The following is a 19,636-nucleotide window of genomic DNA, read 5'->3' as shown; positions in this document are numbered from 1 at the left end:
CTTGGTGCATGGCGTGGCTGGGATTTGCAGGACACTGCTACTTGCAAGCAGGGGGAAAAGATCTAAACGAGGTCCTGTCATTTTCTGCTCTACTTTTTTCCTGCCACCTCCTGCTCTCTGCCCTCCTCCCCGGACCCTGGAACGGAGCAGGGCTGAAATAAGGAGAGAATCAGCCACGTAACAAACACCCTCCAGCCTCCAGACCTGCACTCAGCATCTGTGCTGAGCTAACAAGGGAGAAGCCTCCCAGGCATGGGTGAGCTAGATTGCGATTATTTTCTTCGTGCGTCTCAATTAAAATGTAGATCTCCTCTTCTGCCTGGGGTGAGAGGGGCAGAGGGCATCGGGAACAAGATATGGGATGGAGAAGCAGGGTTTTACTCCATCCCTCTCTGTCCTGCCTTAACCCTTCTTGTGCCACCTCTGCTCTAACAGCCAGGCGAGGGCACGGGGTGATTTGGGCAGGTTCGATGGTTGAAGCACCTGGGCACGTCTGCTGCTGCTCCTTTCTGCTTTAATTAAACAAACCACAAACTTACTCGTGAGATAAAATTAATACAGTCGTGTTTGATAGCCAGCCCCAGCTGGGAGTCTGCCGTCACCAAGTCCAGCTCCCTGCAGGACTTCTGCAAACTGCATTCATAACCAAGGTGCTTTAAAGCATCCTGCAAGGGCAAAAAGAGCTCCTATTCCTCTCTTACAGACAAGATGCTCAGACACGTGGAAATTAAGGATGAGTCGTTAAAAACGAGGCATTTTTTTATGTGGTTATTTAGGTTTTCCTAACAGCCAGTGAGAGAAACCAGCACTTCCAGAAGGCTGTTCACCCCACTCCCATAAACGCCTCTGGGTTACAGCGAATGAGCTCAGAAAATGCAAGAAACCTAGCAGGAGGAGAGAGAAACCCCCTCCTAAGCAACTGGTTCAAAATCATGCCAGGTATCTGATACAATTTCCTAATCAGGAAAGCAATCAGTGGGGAAAAATAAGCAGAAACCTGCCCTCTTCTTCATTACTAGGGGTTGGTGCAAGCTGCATTACAGGACCCATCCAGAGGAGATGCGCCATGTTCCTCCTGCATGTAGAGAAGCCCACGGCCAGTTGCAGAGGAAATTCACAGCCCATGTGTCTGTTCCTGCCCACAGGAGCTGTGGATGCCCCATCCCTGGGAGGTTCAAGGCCAGGCTGGATGGGGTTTTGGGCAACGTGGTCAGGTGGGAGGTTGGAATTAGATGATCTTTAAGGTCTCTTCCAACCCAAACCATTCTGTGATTGTTATTCTATGATTCCTCAGTGTGAAATGAAGATGGATGGGAGGAAAATATGTTTGCTTTGAATCCCCTGGCTCCCTGCACCCAGTCACATTGTCCAGCTCTGCATCGGGGTTGAGCCTGTGTCAGGGTTTTGTTTCCATTAGCTCTGGAAGAAATTAATTTGGTCCAATCTCCCAGGCATTGGAATGAAAGGCAAGAAATGTTGTTCCATTTCCAGATCTGTCACACAACCACAGCCACGTCAATGTGTTTTTCTCCCCTGCTCTTCTCGGTGGCTGACCTGTGCCGCTGAGCCCCGCAGAGATCTGCAGCACGGTGTCACCCACAGCTACGGGGAGGAGTGGCAAGGTTCACGTGCAAGACATTTGATGTGAATGATGTGTTACTACATCATCCCACCAGGCCAGAGACTGGGCTCGTGTAATTCATAGTAGATAGGTGTAAGTGTTAAAACATCTGTGACTGTCCTGGTTGATGAGCCCTGATCTTGACAATACTCTTCAAATGTTGCTGAAGAGCAGGAAAAGGTGGAAAGTGATGGAAGACGAGATGCTCAAGAAGGGAGGGTGATGATTTGCTCAGCTCCACTCACCAAACAAAAGAAATAAATATGTTTTTGGGGAAAAGAAGAAGAGATTATGCTCACAGCAAAGCAAGGAAAATCTTCCCACCTAAACAAAACCCCAAAGGCAAGATGAGATTATCATCTTCAGCCTCATGCAACCAGCTTCCATTTCTAGGACCACAGTGCAGTAAAATCTCATTTCGGCTTGCCTGAATGAGTGCAGAGGAGGTTTAGGAGCAACAGGGAAAATTAGGGGCTGGGGACATGTATGCCAGTAGGAGAGAAAGAGGAAATTTGGTGGCAGGTCTCTGAATGTGGGAGTGTGCAACAGATGATGGAGAGCATTTTTGAGCAGGAGTGTTTGTGCGCAAACTCATGGAGAACGTAAGTCCAGATAAAGAGATATTTTAAAGTTTTTCTGTCCTTTTCTTCAGCAAGGAGAACTTCCTGATGCCTGCCTCTCTCCACCCTGTTCCCTTCTGAGACCTGTCGCAGGTCGAGGCTGATGAAATGTCACAGAAGAAGCGGTGGAAGGCAGACATGGCCCACCCTGGGGACAACTCATTTGGCCGTGCCATTTTCCCTCATTGGCAGATCACAGGCTGCAGAGGCACTAGGGAGCATCTGACAGCAAGAAAAAGCAATTCCCTACGAACAGCCTGAGTTTCTCAAGCCAGACATACACCACATCACTCACCAAGTCCACGCCGGAGCATGGCACAACCTAGTGGGAAGCCCTAGCCCTGCTGTATTGCAAATTAGGACCCTGGAGGAATTTAAAATTCATGGGAGGACTGGTTCAGGTGGCAAAACCCAGACCCACGTCTCCTGACCACGTTCAGAATACACAAGGAGATGACACTGAGCTGGGATTTGGCTCTGTTTTGCTGCCCACTCACAAGGGTCTAATGTCCCTTGAGATGTCCTTAAGACTCCGGTTGGTCTCCATCGTATCCACCAGAGGAAATGGATGGATCTCCAATAGGGTCTGTGTCATATTTGCCAGCCTTAGGTGAATATCTCAGGCACCCTGGGTTATTCCAGTTGCAGCAGACAGCATGGGTAAGTGACTGAATCAAGTTGCTCATGTAAATACAACCAGCTATATTTTAAAGTCTGCTTGTGTGTTCTCCATACACCTGTGTTTAGGCACCCGGCTTAAGTCCTTACGTTGCTTATCCCTTACCCCTTTCTCATTGCTTGTCCTGGCACGTGAGACGTCCCTCCTAGCCCCTGGCAGACCGTGTGGCTGCGTTTCATACCAGAGAAGCAGAAACCTGAGAGATCTCTCTGTGCAAAGGCTGAATTTTCTGCAGTGCCGAACCCAAGCACTAATATTTCTGCGGTGCAGCCAAATCCCAAGTAGGGCACCTAACTCACAGGGCAGAAAGCTTCTGCTGGAACCCGGGTGCACAAACTAATTATCTTCCCACCCCTCCCTGCTGCCCTCTAGCAAAATAAGCTAATCAAGGAGGAAGGTTGTTATCAAAACACATTTACCACACGCCTGCGTCTTGCAGTCCGCACTGCCCAGTGCTGGCCTTGAGTTGCCTGAGGCATGCACGGCCACTGAGATAATCAACCTGTGAAGGGCACGGCTCTGCTTTGTAGACCAGAGCATCCAAAGTGCTCCCAAAAGGCACAGGATGGCACCTAGGGGATGGAAGGACACCTGCCCTGCTGGATGCAGGGATTGCAGGCACGGAGATGGGTTAGGTCTCCAGGTCTGGTTGATCTGCACAAAGGTACAGGGATGGTTCGGTTTGTTCATCACCCATCTGTGGTGAAATGGGATTCCCAGGAGCTGCTGCTCCCCTGGGGGACTTATCACCATCAATAGGCTTGCTCCCCATCCCCAGGATTTCGTCGTGCTCTCCGGACTAAGAGCCCCGATCTCATTTCAAAGGGCCATTGCAGAGCTGTCACATTCGGGGCTATTTCCTCCACACTAAAGGAGAGGCAATCCCCAGGTGTGAAAAGATGGGTACTTTTAGCTATAGCACAGCAGACAGATTAAAGATTACCCGGGCTCGATGCAGAAAGCTTAATGGGTCGCTGTCCCTCCCCGGAGCCCCCCTGCCGTGCGCTCCCCTCGGCGCAGGGGCTGAAACGCCGTCTCCGGTTTCGATAACTACCTGGGAAGGAGTGGGAATCACTCCGTGCCAAGGCCAATTGGGGGAAGATGACTCCACTTTCCCCTGCTATCAGGTGGAGAGGCTCACAGGCCGTGGGTGCTGCTGTCTGAGCTCTGGCTGTGAGCGGGGAAGAGCCAAACCAAGCCCCGTTTGGAGACCAGGCACCCTGACAGCTGGGTCCCTCCTGCCTTTGCCACCACTGATGGATACTTGGACTCCTTGCACCTCTGCTGACACTGCCGATGGACTGATAGGAGACTGAAACAAAATGAAATATTTCACATTTCCTGCAATTATTTCTCCCTATCATGTATTAGCAAGAGGTGCTGGGCTCTCTCCCGTTCCAGTGAGAAATGCCCCCAAGATATCTTGGACACACAGGGGTAGTGCACACAGCGACTGCAACAGCTCTGAGCATCCCTCAGATGGGGAGGATCAGCCCAGCTGGCTAAAGCTACCAAGGCAATGCAGGATTTGAGTTGAAATCCATTTGTTCTTCACGTGACTGAACAATTTTTTTAGGAAGACTGGGACAATTTGTGTTTACTTTTGTCTCCCACGTCTCTGAAGACACTTAGGGCTGGCCTAGGACAAGATGATGCTAAGATGGGAAAGGACATGGAAAGCTTTTATTATAAGCAAAGGTCTCAGCCATAATTGTCAGGATTTACTGATTGTGCTAAACAAATGCAAAATGCTTAAAAATTGTCCTTTCTGAAAGGACTCTAGCTTGCACCTTGGCACAAAACAGCACGAAGAGCATGGCTGAGGCCCTGGTTCCTTACAGTGGAAGCTGAGGGTCTATAGGGTCGGTAGCTCCTGCGGGAATCAGAAAATCATATTTTCCTCATTATTTGTTACTATTTGTTGGCACTGGGTGCGATATTCCACCCTTCTGCCTTGTTGGGTCCTATCCGTGCTGCCCTTCCCAGCTTCCTCAGGCAGCATTTGAGACATCCTCCCTCCCCTGCAGAAGTGGAGGGAAAGGCTGGGAAGGAAAAAAAGAGGAGGTGAAGGGGAAAAAGAAAAAACAAAAAACAAACTACCTCAGCCTGAAAGACAGGCACAGTCTTTCAGACGGCAGAAAGTCAAGCAAGAAAAAGACCCTTCAAAAAAAGGTCTTATTGCAGCATCTGTAGGCAGCTTGGGTTACCCGAGACTCTCTAGTGATTCAGAAGACTTTGACCAAGAAAGTTAAAGCCAGGGACGATCAATGAGCCTCTGCAAGCAGCATCGCATCAGGTTACCTGCTGAGACAAGACAGTGGGAGCTGCACTTTGTAACACTTACTTTTTTCTTTCTTTTCCCCCCCCAGTCTGGCAGCGAGTCTGAGGAGGGATTACAAACCTCCCTCCTCCTCCGTGCCGATCTCTCATTCCCTAGAAAACAACTTGTTTAAGTGCCATTTTCTTCCATACCCATTGTAATTGTAATTTCTGGGTACAGAAGCATCCTGAAGCTAAGAGGCAGGACAACAGGGGACGTGGAGGGCAAGTGGCCGGACACCAGGGTTGCGAGGTGACAGCATAAAGCCCTTCCAAATGTGGTTCTCCTTTTTTGGGGGAATCCAAAAAACCCTCATCTGGTTTCTCTGGTGTCTCATGAATTGTGGTCAGCTCAGCTTAATGGGTTTTGGTCATCCCTCAGCCAACCCAGAGTTCACCAAAGGGATCCAGGAAAGTGGCTGGCACAGCCCGTGTATCGGGGCCCTCTGGCATCCCTTCTCTCATGGGGTGAGGACAGCTACAGGAGGTCGCTGCATCCTATTCCCATAGTTTAGGAGCAGGGAGTCTCCTGGAAAACACCCTGAAGCTGGGGGGCAAAACCGATGGAGCCAGCTCAGGTCCCTCAGTGAAGTTCTTGGGTTCTCTTTATTCTGAATTTTTAACCACTTTACTAAAACCTGGAATAAAATTCCAAAATAAGAATGGCTGAGGTCTTAACGAATCATTCTCCAAATACTAAGCTGTATCAGCCCCTTCTAAAATGGCTTTCTAGAATATTTCTTATTAAAAAATAATTATTCCCTTAAGTTGAAACAATTTTTTTTTTTTGCCCAACATCACAAACCCTCCCTGAAACTGGGACCATTTTCTTCACAGTTTGTAGCTAATGATCTGCTGGCCAAGAAGCCCCCATAGCAGCAGGGGCAGATCCCAGAACAGAAGGAGGGACAGTTAACAAACAGTTAAAACTTTTCATAGAAGTTTTATATATGTTACTTTTATGAAAGTTTTATATATGTTACTTCTCCCTGCGGGGATGCTGCTGCTCTTCTGTCCCAAATATCCATTTTTTTTTGGGCAGCTGGGGTGTTAAAGACAACCCAGAGGAATCATGCAGGGCTGAAAAGTTGTGTGGTCACCACGTGCATGTGGACTGGACCTTGTACATCTTCTCTGGAGCTGGTGGTGGGTCAGGCAGGGATAATGAAGTTTCCAGGAGGAGATTTTTCTCATCCTGGGGGCAAAGAGCTTCCCCACTCCCTGTCCTTCTCCATGCTATAGGGGAAAGAGTCAAAGGAGGGCAGAGGTTTAAACAGGGATGGAGACACAAGAAACTCACAGGGGGCAGATATCGGATGGCATCTTCGGGCACGGCTGCGCCCAGCACGACACGAGGAAGCTGTGATTTATTCCAGGCTTAGAGAAGACTTTGCTCTGCTCTTGTCCCTCTCTGCAGCCCCCTGTTTGGGCTGGTGACATTGCCGTGACCTTACAAGCAGGCACCGCATGCCTCGGTGCCAGCAATTTGCTTTTCAGCCTCGTTCTCCCACCGCTCCCCCCCGGCTCCCACCCCGGCCCCTCGCCCTCCCCTGCAGATCCGAGCGCCACGATTTCAATTTGCACCACCTAAATGATTCATTGCTGCCTAAAGAAGCCCTAACCGAGCCCAGGAGGGGAGCTGAGCTCCAGCAGGGAAGGGGAGGGAGGGACAAGATGGGGACTGGAGATACGGCAACGAAGAGCTCCGGTGACCTGCTCTATATTGGCTCTCCTCGTCTCGGGGCAGAAGGCAATCAATGTCCTCCCCCCCCTTTTCTCCTGCAGCCGTCTGTGGGTCTGTCTGCCTCTTTCTCTCTCAGCAGACTCGAGTTTCTCGGTGTAAGGTTAGGACAGAGGAGCCGTGGAAATCGATTCCCCAGCCCTGGCACGCCGCCCTGCGCGCAGGCAGCCCCGCCTCGCCATGAGATGCTGGCTGAGGAGCTGTCCCCAGGCATCCCCAGGCCTCCTGTGTGCTTGGGAATCAGGGTCTGGGGAGCAGCCCTTGAAGTGTGAACCCCAAAGTAAGCGTGGCCCATATGAGAGAGAAAAAAAAAGAGAGAAGCTGCACCCATCCTACAGCTTTTGCTCATTTTCCAGCGCTCCGGTGGTGGTTTGTACTGGGAGAGAAGGGTGTGGGAAAGGGATGGCTTTGCCTACAGGTCTGGTTTCCAACCCTGATTTACCCCAGGACGTGGACAGCCCATCTGCTTCCTCCAACCCTGCCAAAAACCAGCTCCTACATCAGCGTGGCTGGATTCAGCCATGCCCTGAAATTCTTCCTGGGAGGGAAAAGAAAAGGGTCAGCACCTTCCAAGGGGAAATATTTATGGCAGATTTCCCCAGAAATCCTTGTACAGTTGCTGACAATGCATCACGTTTGAGGAAATGGCTGGGGTTTTGATGTACAAAAAAAGTTAATAATGGCCTTGGTATTATGGTACTGTTACCCTGAATATCCTGCATGGCCAAACACTGCTGAATTGCATCCTCCTCTGCTTGCAGGGCTGGAAGGATGAAGAAACTGAGGCCCAGAGAGGAACACATGAGGCTGCACCAAAAACCCGTGCCACACTCTATTTTACAGATCAGCAAACAAAGGTTAAGTGACCAGAGGGAGGAGGACATGGGGACCCTGCTGTCAAATTTCAACTTGAAGGACCAAATTTGCATGTGGGTCTCTTGGTCTAATGGTCTCGGGTTGCCACCCTCACTTGTCACCAGCCACATTTCTGTCACTCTTTTAGGCTGAGCTGTTGGGCAATCTGCAGTTGTCTCTGCCCCTTTCCTCTCCTTTGGGGGATTTATTGCTGGGTGTATTGATTGCTTGTTGCCAGTGACCCTGGCCAGCAGGAGATGAAATATCTAGCATTACTCCGGTGCAATCAATGCCCAAATTCATGCTTGCATCCACGCTGTGCTGTCCCTCTATTGACAACAAAACACGCAGTGCTCTACAGGATGGATGCAAGCTAAGATGAGACAGAAACATGTTTCAGAGCTGTATTTCAAATAAAAACAGCCTCAGGCCAGCAAGGCTATATGGGTGAAAGTTGCACTGGTTCATACTTAGAAGACCACAATTCAGGACTGGTTTGCCAAGGATCTTTTGAATTATTTCAAAGCCAGAGTCAAGTTTTGGTTTGGGACATCTAGGTTTGATCTTAAATAAAGCAGACTGACATGGCTTTGGTTGAGGGTTATACAGGCTAAAGAGCTTCTGCAGAAGGTTGGGATATGGTACGTGTTCCTGTTTCAGAAAGGAGGGGTAGCAAAAAGGGTCTCCAGCTAGATCTCTGTCTCCACAGGTAGACTTTGCAACGCAACAGAAAGGGTTTGGGGAGGAGAAGACACAACTGCAACAGCAGGGTCCAGCAGAATAACCACCCGTCATTGCCAAGGGCGCTGAGACTTGGAGTGACAGCACCCTGCAGAGCCACGCTGGGCTGGAGCCGTGTGGTGAGACAGATCCAACGCCCTTTCCAGCCACTGTCTCTGCTGAGAGGTTCTTGGCAAACGAGGCCACCCTGCCACTCATGACCAGGAGCTCAGCCAAGCTGACACCTCCCTCTCCACGGCTCTGGCAGAGGAGATCACTGGCAGGGAAGGCTGCCGAGAGGGGACTTGGAGATCAACAGCATCATTAAAAAAAAAAAGCCTGCAGAAAACAAAGCCAACGAGCAAATCTCCCAGTCCTGGGGACACTTGGATGTGGTGCTCCTTGCAAGGGAGTGCTGTAGAGCAGGGAAATGGTGAAACCAGGTCCTTTCTTGGTCTGTTCAACAGAAGCCCAGGGATGTGGATACAGATAACTGCTCAAAATCATAGCTGGATAAGCCAAATGAGCAGTGCCAGCCCAGCTGAGATGACCCACAGAAGACAAATGCTCAATTTCAGGGTCAGCTTCGTCCCACAGTGAGGTTGCAGGCTAGAACATCCCCCTGAAATCTACCTTGGATCAGATCCTTGGGTGCTTACAGGGACCTGATTCCCCTCCAAGACCAATAGGGATCATGACAAATGTGAGAGAGGAGAGGTTCAGGCCTGCAGTGGAAAATTGAAGGTGTTGAGACAAGTCTCTGAATCTGGCTGTTATCTAGGGTCAAACTTCAATAATCATTGGAAATGAGAAGGTCTTTGGCACCCAGAGGGAGCTGCTGGAGGTTGTTTTTTTTTTTCAAAGCACATCAGGGCGACAGGTATTCCTCCTGCAGCCAGCAGAATATGGATCTGGTGGTTAATGAAACCTGTCTCTTCTATCACCTTCCTCTTTCATTTTCAGCCAAAAAAAACGCCTCTTGGTTAAACAAATCACCCCCAGCAAGTCCCAGAAACCTTGCTGGAGCTGCCTGCATGACTCCTAGGCTCACCTAAGAGCCATTTTGGGGCTCTGCCAGGCGTTATCACAGCAGGTACTTACGTGTTGTGAAGCACACACCATCCACAGTGGGGGTCTCCTGAGCCCAGGCACTCGCTGCAGGTCTCGTACTGGCTGCATGACTCCACAGGAACCCGGGTAAGCTGCAAGGAGAAGGGACAAAAACCTGTCAGGCTTTTCGTGGGGATCTGCAATGACCTGAATGGCTCGGCAGAAGTGCCAACCCTCCTTGTCCTCTTGTCCTGGTGTCAGAGAATGAGCTTGCTGTCACCCTAACTTTGCAGAGTCAGACACGGACCTGTAACACCCACCCACTGCCAAAATAATGCACTTTGCCTTGTTCTTTATTTTTTTTTTCCTTTCTTTCTTCTTAATTAAAGCATTTCAGTCGGAGATTTCAAAGACAGAAGAGCCTGACCTCCCCTCTAACGGACCAGAGCTTTTTGATTCCGATTCGTTTTCCTAAGCCCCTTACTTCTTTTGAAGCCAAATACACAATTTGGGCCCAGTGACCTGATAGCCTCTTCTCCATTGAATAAGCCTCAGAGAGCTCCCATAATACACAGTCAATTGCCAGTGCCTTCATCCTGGCTCGTGTCAGCGGGGAGAGTTTATTCCTTCAGATGATATAGTGTGGTATTATCCTGATGAAACACCGCTGAGAACTGCCAACTATAAACTGCAGAACAGTTACTCGTGACAGATGACAAGGGAATACACCGGGATCCGAGTGACAATTTTTTTTTACTTGTTCAAGAGAATTCGAACTGTAAAGTGAAGATTAAAATTCATTCTGATTGTATCTGCAAACAAAACAAGAACAGGCTCTCTCTATATATACGAGGGGGGTAAGGGAAAGGAAGAAAAAGGAATCACAAGCAAAACTCCATCTATTTATGAAGACCTTGTCTGTTTGTATCAGAAATTGGCTTCCTAACCACTACACAGACACCCCACGTGGTAGTAGATCGTCTATGTGCAAATGCTGAAAATCTGTATTTTTACTTCTAGCAGGTGGCAATAGCTTTAGCAAACTTGAGACAGAAATACGATGAGGTTTATTTACCACCACACCACTGCCTATGTCAAGTCACCCAAAGAAATCAACTGTGGATGCTGAAAGCTTTTAAGGACAAAGGGAGAATGTCAAGTAAAACCTACCAAAACACCCTTCTCAAATTGAATCTACAGCCACGAGCATAAGAACATAATCAAAACAGACCACAGCAATGAAAATGGGAAAATCAGAACAGGTATCGACTCATTCCAACTCCTCCAAGTATCAAGAAGTTTCAAAGGCAAGATGACTTGGCCGTGAATGCAATTGTTCCACCTCCCTTTAGGTCAAGACTTCATGTCAAGAAGGAATCAACACTTCATCAAATACAAACTTCTGTGTGAGCCAGGATTTCGCCCAGTTAGACTTGTATTGAACCCCAAAGTCTGTCTTATATTGCAGTCCAGCTTTCAAAAAGGCTTACAGCTTTGACAAGAACATAACAAGGCGGGGAGATCATATTATTTTTATGTAGGTCTTTTCCTATTTTTTTCCCCTATTTCCACACAGGAAAAATGTCTTGTGAATTATTTTTCCTTGATCACATCTAGTTGAACATATCTGCCCTGTGAACATCAGAGTACTCGAAGAGGAAGCAGATAATTCCATTTTAGAAGGCTGTAAATCTGCCCTTCCTTAATCCAGATACAATCAATTGTGTAATCTCCACCTTTTAATTAGAAAATTGTGAACACAGTTGGTAATGGCTACAGAGTTCCTATCCAAACTACCCCCACTTTAACATATGGTACTGCTGGGTTTATCCGTATTAGCTGTAAATAATATTTCTGAACCTGAGCTTCTGAGCTAGTTTACATCTGCCTTAGAAAAGTGAGCTTTGGTTAATAAGTTCAGAACAGGCACTGTTCTAGAATGTAATGATGTCAGGTTTGAATATTCTGAGTCAAAACCCACTTGCGACTATGACATGTGAACAATAAAGAAGTCCTGGAGGACTGAAATTTGCAATTTCTTTGCAAATTGCTACAAAAAAAGAAAAGTTAAAATCTGTCTCTGTAGGTTTTATTATTGTTATTATTTAATTAGCCATCAAAGGATATCTAAGCTCCTCTTGGAGGCAGAAGGAACCTACTGGGAGCCCAGATCTCCATCTTTACAGGAATGCTTTCTTTTCAGTGTATTTAGTGTATTCTTTTTCGATAGGATATAGTTAGTAGGTTGTGCAGGAACACATCTTGCTTCTGTTTATGTATCATAAAGCACAGCAATGCAGTGTGAGCTTACACCCAGCCACATCCCAAATCTTGTCAAGCCACTGTAGTAGGTGTCCTCTGTCACCATCCACATTTCTGCATGTTATTCCTGCTATATGAGACCTTTTCTAAGTTCACCTCAAGTAGCTTTATTGTGAGATTAATTAAAATTGTACCACGCTGATAAATGTCTTGGGCTGGAAGTGTCAGACCTTTCTAATTAATAAAGGAAGAAACTACAAAAAAACAAAAGGAGCTGCAACTGAAAGGAAAGCCACCTAGGGGTCGTCAGCTGAAAGGAAAAAGAACATCAAGCAAATAAAGCACATCAGAGGTCTTATTTTCCTTTGGAACATAAGCTGTAATTAATTCAGCTCAGCTTTCCAAGCTGAAAGTTTTGAGAACTGACCATGCCCCCCGAGAGCAGTCAGCTTTTTATGCTGCCCCTAAAATATCTGAAAAAGAAAAGTCCATGCTACCTCCCCATTGCAGTTCTTTGCCATTATTCATAACGATGAAGGGACCAGACAGCACTGAAGGCTGAAATCTCCATTGTAAACCAGACGGTGATTACTCCCTCCACTCATTTCCCACCCTTGGAAAGCCCAACAAACTTCTCAAGGTGATTTCTTACCCTCAGGGGGGCTCCCTACCTCCGATCTTTCATCGGGGTAGAAATTTGATTCAACGTTTTGCAGCAAATATAACCAGCTCTCAGCAGACGGAGGATTAATGAAAGCAAAACGCCCTTCATTTTGGGGCACGATGAGCCAGGTTAGAGCCATTTGCATTCCTGCAGTGGTCACAGCTTAACTGATAATTTGGCCTCACTTTGCTAGAGCAAAATATGGATGTAAGAAGAGGCTGCTGTTGCTCTAAGGGCTTACAGCCCATGGAGATGAGGCACATATCCCTGTTTTATCCACGAGAGCCACAGCTGAAAGTGAGGTCTCATGCAGCTGAAGTAGGTGTTACCTAAATGCGTTGCAGATGTGGGTCTAAGGCATCTGAGTAAGCTCATGCAGGAAGAGTGGGTGTTAGCTAATTATCGAATACTAAGTTATTAAGTACAAACTATTTAGACTTTGGGCTCTTTGGAACATGAAGAAATTAAGATAAAGCTCCTGACGATCCCTGTTTACACAGCTGGTGGACATCTAGGAGCTGGCTGTGCTTCCAAGGCTTTGTCCATAGCACGCTGGGGAGCATCTAGGCTGTCCCCTGCTCGCAGCTATCTGCAGTGAGATGCGATCCCAGAGGCAGGGTCAGACAAGTGGTAAATGAAGCTGGTGTCCTTCTCAAGGGCAGCAGGAAAGCAGCGAGCACGTCCAGCTGCCTTCGCTGCAGCAGGGTCCGAAGGGATATTTCACTTCGTCAACACATTCATTCACAAGTCCCCAAAGAAATCGTGCGCGCGTTTCTGGCTCCCAAGGACATCTCAAAAAAATCTGGCAAACCTGCAAACTGCCGTACAGCGTACAGCTCACCTGCTAGATATGGCTCGGAGGCTTTTCACACAACACCAGGGCCATCCTCACCTCTGATCCAGCTCAAATTCCAAACAGCAGCTTTTGCAGCTCCCAGCCTTACTTTCACCCTCTATTCCCACCATGAATGAGTTTCAGAAAGTCACCTAAAACAACGTGATTGAGGTTTTGGATCTGATAGACAGTAACAGTTAATCCTGTTAGAAATTTGGCTCCCGCTTCTGCCATTATATATTCACAAAAGCTCCTGCTATGTGCTCAGTCATAATTTTCTGGCTCTCATTTTTGACTTTTTTTTTTATTTCAATATACATTACTTTTTTTTTTTTCCCCCTTAAACTGCCAACATTCTGGTCAAAACGTGAATCATTGCTCAATCTCTGCTGTTATAATTGGATGTTAATACAGCAGCGGGAGTTATTCAGTCTGATGGACTAAGTTAATTTAAATGTACAAAAAGGCATCTTAAGTAGCCAATTTCCTTCCCAACAGTCAAAAGATACATTTCCAAAACACTGAGCAGTGACTGTCAAGCTATGTGGGTTTGGTGAATGCTGCTATCTTTCAAGACTCAGCCCTGAGAAACTGCTGCAAGATTAAGAGGAGCTTATTTGATTTCAAAGCCTTGAAGAGATTATTCATGATAACACAGTTTATTAAATAGAGCAAGACAAAAAAAAAAAAAAAAAAAAAACACCTACGAGACCACTGGTGGGTCCCAATTCTACATCCTTAACAGATTTATTGAGGATATTTGGTCACCTGCAGGGCGTGCCAAGATGCCAATTTTAATTTGGCCTGAATTATGGACAAAGGGACCTTGAGTTCCTCTGGGTTGTTCCAACTCCTGTGCCTCAACCAACAGACCTGCAAACTCAGCAAAAAGCAGGGACACGGAGAAAAGAAAAGCTCAAGGAGCTGAAGCAGGGCTTAGACTGGTAAGAAATAGGATATTGTGCATGTGGATGTCTGTACAAGCGGTGGGAGAGGAGATGCTCCTGCGGGGATAGAGGCGAGGATCTGAGTTTGATTCCAGCCTGCCACTCCGGCGTGATGAGTAAATAACTTGCCAGCCCCGCTGGGACAGGCAATGTCATTTCTCATCAGACACCCCCAAGCTCTTCGTCTTCATTGCAGCGCTCTTCCCAGTAAATCCATGCTTACACACTTGGAAAACTGGAGGCTTTAATTAAGGAGAGTTAATTGGAAGCAGCAGTAGCTGTCAAGGACAAATGACACAATAATTAAACTGGGGGTCAATGTCCCCCTGCGTGGCAGGGTAAATTACCTGTCCAAATATGCTTGGTCACAAAGGGCTTCCTACCTACATCTGTGTTTGTCCTGCTCCTCCTCCTCTCCCTTCTCTCCCTCGGGTTCTCCTGCACATCTTTGGTGAGAGAATTCCCATCTGTGTTCCCAGAGCAAGACCCCAACCACGTCCACAGGTCACTCACACAGACGGAGATAAAGCAACAGGAGGAGACACCAAAAGATCTGGGGAAAACTGGTGATTGCAGTGAAATTTTCTTCCCTAAGCTTCCCTGAGCAGGACCCTGACAGCCAGCTCAGATGGAGACATTTACGACATACAGGGTGAAGGCTGCGTGAGGTGAATCCCCCAGCAATGCCATACTTAAATTTCTGCAGTTCCTTTGATCTTCTTAACGCTGCAAACATGTTGAGGTCTCCCCTCTTCCCAGTTACAGCACCAGAATAACCAGTCAAAGTGCAAAATACATTTTCTTTAATTATTAGAAGGCAAGTGCTCAGCCCACACCCTGTAGCGACCCTTGTGCAAGGCAGTCCCCCATGCCTCAATGACACTCCTTCCAAAAGCATCAGTGCTTGAGAAGAAGCTAGGGACACGCCATCCTGATACAATATGGCCAGAAACATGGAAATTCAAGAGCACAAGTCCATGTTTCAATATTATATCTCATACAGCATTTCTCTATCTTCACTCTCATTCTTCCTTCCCAATAATACCAAATATTTCCCCAGCTGGGATAGCAACCACCCGTTCCATCAGCATGCTGATATACTCTCCCCACAAGGCAGGAAATTTTATAGGAATCCTTGTCCCTTGTAAGAATAACAGCTCGGAGGTGTCGAAGGGGTGTCAGGGGATTTCACCCAAGCAGGAGGAAGCCAGCACCTTCCTGCCCACCCTGCAAACCAGGTCCAAGTAGCTTCAGATCCCCCCTGTTTTGTTTCCTTTATCCCACAGTCGAGTGTTTCTGTCTGTAAACTGTAAAACAAATGAGGTTTGGCTAAATAGTCTTCAAAATAGAGCCTCATGTCGTAATTAATACAGAGCCAGCTCGGGCTTAATGAGAGCCAGTGCCTGTGTGGTTACTGAAACAAGCCTGCTGAGCAAGGGCTAGGCTGTTACCCAGGCTCTATAAAGACTATATATAGATATAATTGGGACCCAGAATGGGATTTATGTCACTGCAATGGACTTTCACAAAGTCCACCATCATTCGAAAGCTCCTGGTAGAGGTGTGAGCAGTTACAACACATGGGGAAATAGTTATAGTTATTTCTAATGGTCCTGACTACTTTCCAGGTCACCTTCTTCCAACATCTTATCCTCTCCCTCAGTGGGACGTGGTTCACGAAGGATTGACGGTGTTGATCTGTGGGATTGACTTTAATTCTCTTGTGCTGGACCAGTTGGATTTGATGATCCCTGTGGGTCCCTTCCTACTGGGGATATCCAACGACTCTAGGGTTAAATTACCCCTGCAAGCACTGTCAGCTACAGAGAGCATGGCAGACAGACACTCTGAAAAATTTCCCTTTCTTCACTTGTGGTCTGACTTAAAATCTCCAATAATAGCACCTAAAAACAGCTGTACATGTTGGCATCAACAGCCCACATACCCCAGTTCCTTGTCTTCAGCCTTACGGCGCTAAGGAAAAAATCAGAATAGGGTGAGCATATTTGATATGTCCCCAGCAATTGCACAGCTTTTGGCTGGTTTCCTTCAGGGGAACTTCTGAACATCATGTGTCTCTATCCCGTAACCCAAACAGATCTTTACTTTTTCAGTTTACCTTGAAATCACATTCACTTTTGCATCCACAGCTTGCTCTGGCAGGTCCAGAACCCACTGCTTGAAGGAGTCCCATCCTTTCGTTTGTTCAGGACCTGATTTTTACCAATTTAAATTCATGCCCTGCAATACTTCTATGTGAAGAGGCGGTGAACAGCCACTTCCTATCCATCCCCTTCAGCCATTCATAATTTCACCAAATTTTACCATTCACCCCTACTCCTAACTCCCCTGGCTGAAGAGTTCCTGCTCCTTCCACTTCTGATGTGGAAACCATTCCATACCTCTGATCATCCATAATGAGTTTCTCTTTTAACCATTTATTAACTCTTTTAACCCAAATTTAGAACATAAAAGAGGGCCACCCAGTGGTCCAGGTCACCTCCTTACAGCTTTCTCCATCTCTCTCCCTTAACCACATCATCAAAAGCAATTAAGCTACTGCCTTTAGCAGGGTGCCACCTCTCAGCTTGAGGCACTCGACCAAAGGCAAAGGAAAACAAAACATTTAAACCTTAATTAAGACTGCTTTGTCACGGGCTCAGTGAACCTCGGGTAACTCCTAAAGGTGCGTGCATCTATAGATTTTAGATGTGTGAACACAGAGCGGTGCTGAGGCTCATGCCACTCCTCAGAGGTGCTTCTAGCCGTGGAAGGGGGCACTTGTTTTATTTCCAGACACCCTCACACATATCCCCCTTCAACCACTCTCCTCCCATCGCTGCCCCCTGTTCATTTTTAAGCAATGCTTCACACCGTGCCATCAAATCTCAGCTGACACAGCTCAGCCTGCCACAGGCAGCACCAACAGAGGTGATAACACCAGCTGAAGAGCTATGAGGCCACGCCGGTTAATTTGCAAACCCAAAACACAAAATCTAAGCCACGATAACCCGTGCTTGCAGTTCACCCCGAGCTGCAGCAAGCACACGCTAGCCTAGCTTGAGGGACAGATTTGGGACTTCCCGGAGTTATTACAATACCTCTGCCTCCGTGGAGCGCTCAGCACCGATAGCTTTAATGAGTGCTGCAGCCAAGAGTTATCCAAGATCCAGGGAGAAATGTGAAACAGGCTGTTCCCGAGTCCTTAAACGCATGTCTCAGTTTATTAAGTGAGAGGAAACCAGGCAGAGCTCACTGCTCAGCTGACGCCTGTGGGAGCTTGGTGTACTTTTAGGGTTTGGGTGGCAATTAGCGCTGCCAAAAAGGCAACCGCCTGGCAGAGACAGGGCCAACTATTTTGGGCCATATCTACTTGCCTTCATCTGGCTCTGCTGTTTGTTTCAGTGCAGAATAAGCAAAAAGAAGTTCCTATAAAAGCCTAGCTCCTTCTCTGCAGGATTTTAGCTCAAGGAGAGCTTGAGATGTAAAATTCCTCCTGAGTGCAATGCGTGTTGCCCCATCCCAGCCCCATATTTCATTGAGTTAACTGCATAACCTAGTGCTGCAAGCACTACATGTGTTTTCCCAGCTTTCTCAGGCATTCATCCTGCCATAAAATGAAGGTTCAAGGACATTTGGTTCAGGGATCGTCTAAATGCATAGCATTTAAGGTCAGAAGGGACCATTAGATCATCGGTTCTCGCCTCCTGTACACCACAGGCCAGTAAATTTCACCCACCTACCCTTGTACTGAACCAGATAATATGGTTTCAGCTAAAACATGTTGCCTAGAAAGACCTCCCATTATGACGTGAGGATACCAAGAAATGGAGAATCCTCCATTTCACGGGCAGTTTGTTCCAGTGGTTAATCACTCACGCCATAAACAGATTGTGCGTGCCTTGCTTTTCACGTGAATTCAGCAGGCTTTGGCTTCCAATCGCCGAGTCTTATTCCATTTTTCTTCTCTAGCTTGATGAACCCTTTTACCCTGCTGCTTTCACCAGGTGAAGGTACTTCGATACATTAATTTACTCATTCCTCAATCTGCCTTCTGATAAATTAAGACTGAGCTTCAATCTTAAAAATTAAATTAAAAAATAATTTCTTTGGTACTCCCTTTGCTATCTCTCGGGGCTTTTTTACAAAAGGAGACCCCAGAGCTGACCACTCCTCCAAGGATGGTGCCAACCTGTTTCTGCTATGGGCTAGGAAAAACTCTGCAAATTTCCAGGGAATTGCCCCTCTCATCCATCTCAGTCATTGCTTTCTAGGACACACCTCCCACTTCCCAGCCTGACCTCCATTCCTTCTTATGAGACAGAGAAGTTTCCATTTGTTTTGTTTGAAGGAGCCAAAGTCACTGAACTGCTCTGTCCTCATCATCATTAATGCTGAGCTAATTGTTGCACCACTGAATATTTTATACACGGGATTTAGCACCAACTTCGTTCTCTTTCGCGAACATTTTCAAAAGCTTTGGGCCCGATATTGATCCCAGGAGAATACTACTGGGAAAACCCTCAGGCTCTTTGGGAGCTGCCAAGTATTAAACCATTTTAGAGATGTCTTTTTCCTATTTTTAGCTTTTTTTTTTTTTTTTTAATGGGAACAGGCTGTGGCGATGTCTCAGTCACCATGTGGAAAGGCAAAGACAGGGCATCCACACAATGCAATTTCATTATTTCCTTAAAGAATTAATCCCCTAACTTCTCAAAGAATGAAAAAATCTCTTACTTTTCCTAAAAATACACAACCCAGTGGCCATCTGGCACAGTTCAGGAGTAAGCATGAGAAGCTTCAAACTTATCCAGGGACTTTAATGCTTAATACTCTCTCTTCTAACCACCGTAAGTCACTAAAGCAAGGATCTCACTGATGCACCTACATCATGAATATCATCCCCAGGACATTTGATGTAGGGTGAAGAGGAGCTATGCATTTTGCAGTGCCTATATATTGTTGAACACATGCCTAAAGTCCCTCAGAGAAGATCCCAAAGTTAGAAAGGATCAGACAGGGCACTCAAACTAAAAGGGCTGTTAGGAGATGTCGTTCCTGAGGCTGAGATGACCCCAAAATTGTGGCTGTGCTGTGACAGTATTACAGCAGCACTAATACAACTGGCTCTGCTATCACCCCAAAGCGTGCCTGGTTCATCCTTTCTCCTGCCTCCTGGTGATGAATCTCAGTTCAGGCCTTTGCATGAATCCCTGAGCTTCTGCGGCAACATGTGAGGTGCTTCATTTGTCCAACCAGTTTCTCCTTCCTTGACGCTCCTGTAATTTTTTCATGATTTTTCTCCCACCAAAGCAGAAGCTGA

General features: G+C 47.0%; 1 protein-coding gene across 4 annotated transcripts in view; it reads right to left on the bottom strand.

The window, feature by feature from the left end:
- PLXNA4 (plexin A4) overlaps positions 1-19,636 on the bottom strand; it is a 406,242-nt gene that overhangs the window by 136,569 nt on the left and 250,037 nt on the right. For 2 of the 4 annotated variants that reach the window (XM_038186736.2, XM_072041406.1), the window contains exon 5: positions 9,657-9,757. In XM_038186736.2, coding sequence (XP_038042664.1) covers positions 9,657-9,757 — 101 coding nt within the window. Of the gene's footprint in view, positions 1-8,372; positions 9,445-9,656; positions 9,758-19,636 lie in introns of those variants that run through there. The other 2 variants (XM_072041446.1, XM_072041417.1) reach the window with 2 other exon arrangements.

This window comes from Anas platyrhynchos, chromosome 1 (assembly GCF_047663525.1).
Source record: "Anas platyrhynchos isolate ZD024472 breed Pekin duck chromosome 1, IASCAAS_PekinDuck_T2T, whole genome shotgun sequence".
Classification (NCBI taxonomy): domain Eukaryota; kingdom Metazoa; phylum Chordata; class Aves; order Anseriformes; family Anatidae; genus Anas; species Anas platyrhynchos.
The sequence above is the reverse complement of the archived record's forward strand: the minus strand, read 5'-3'. Positions and strand labels throughout refer to the sequence as shown.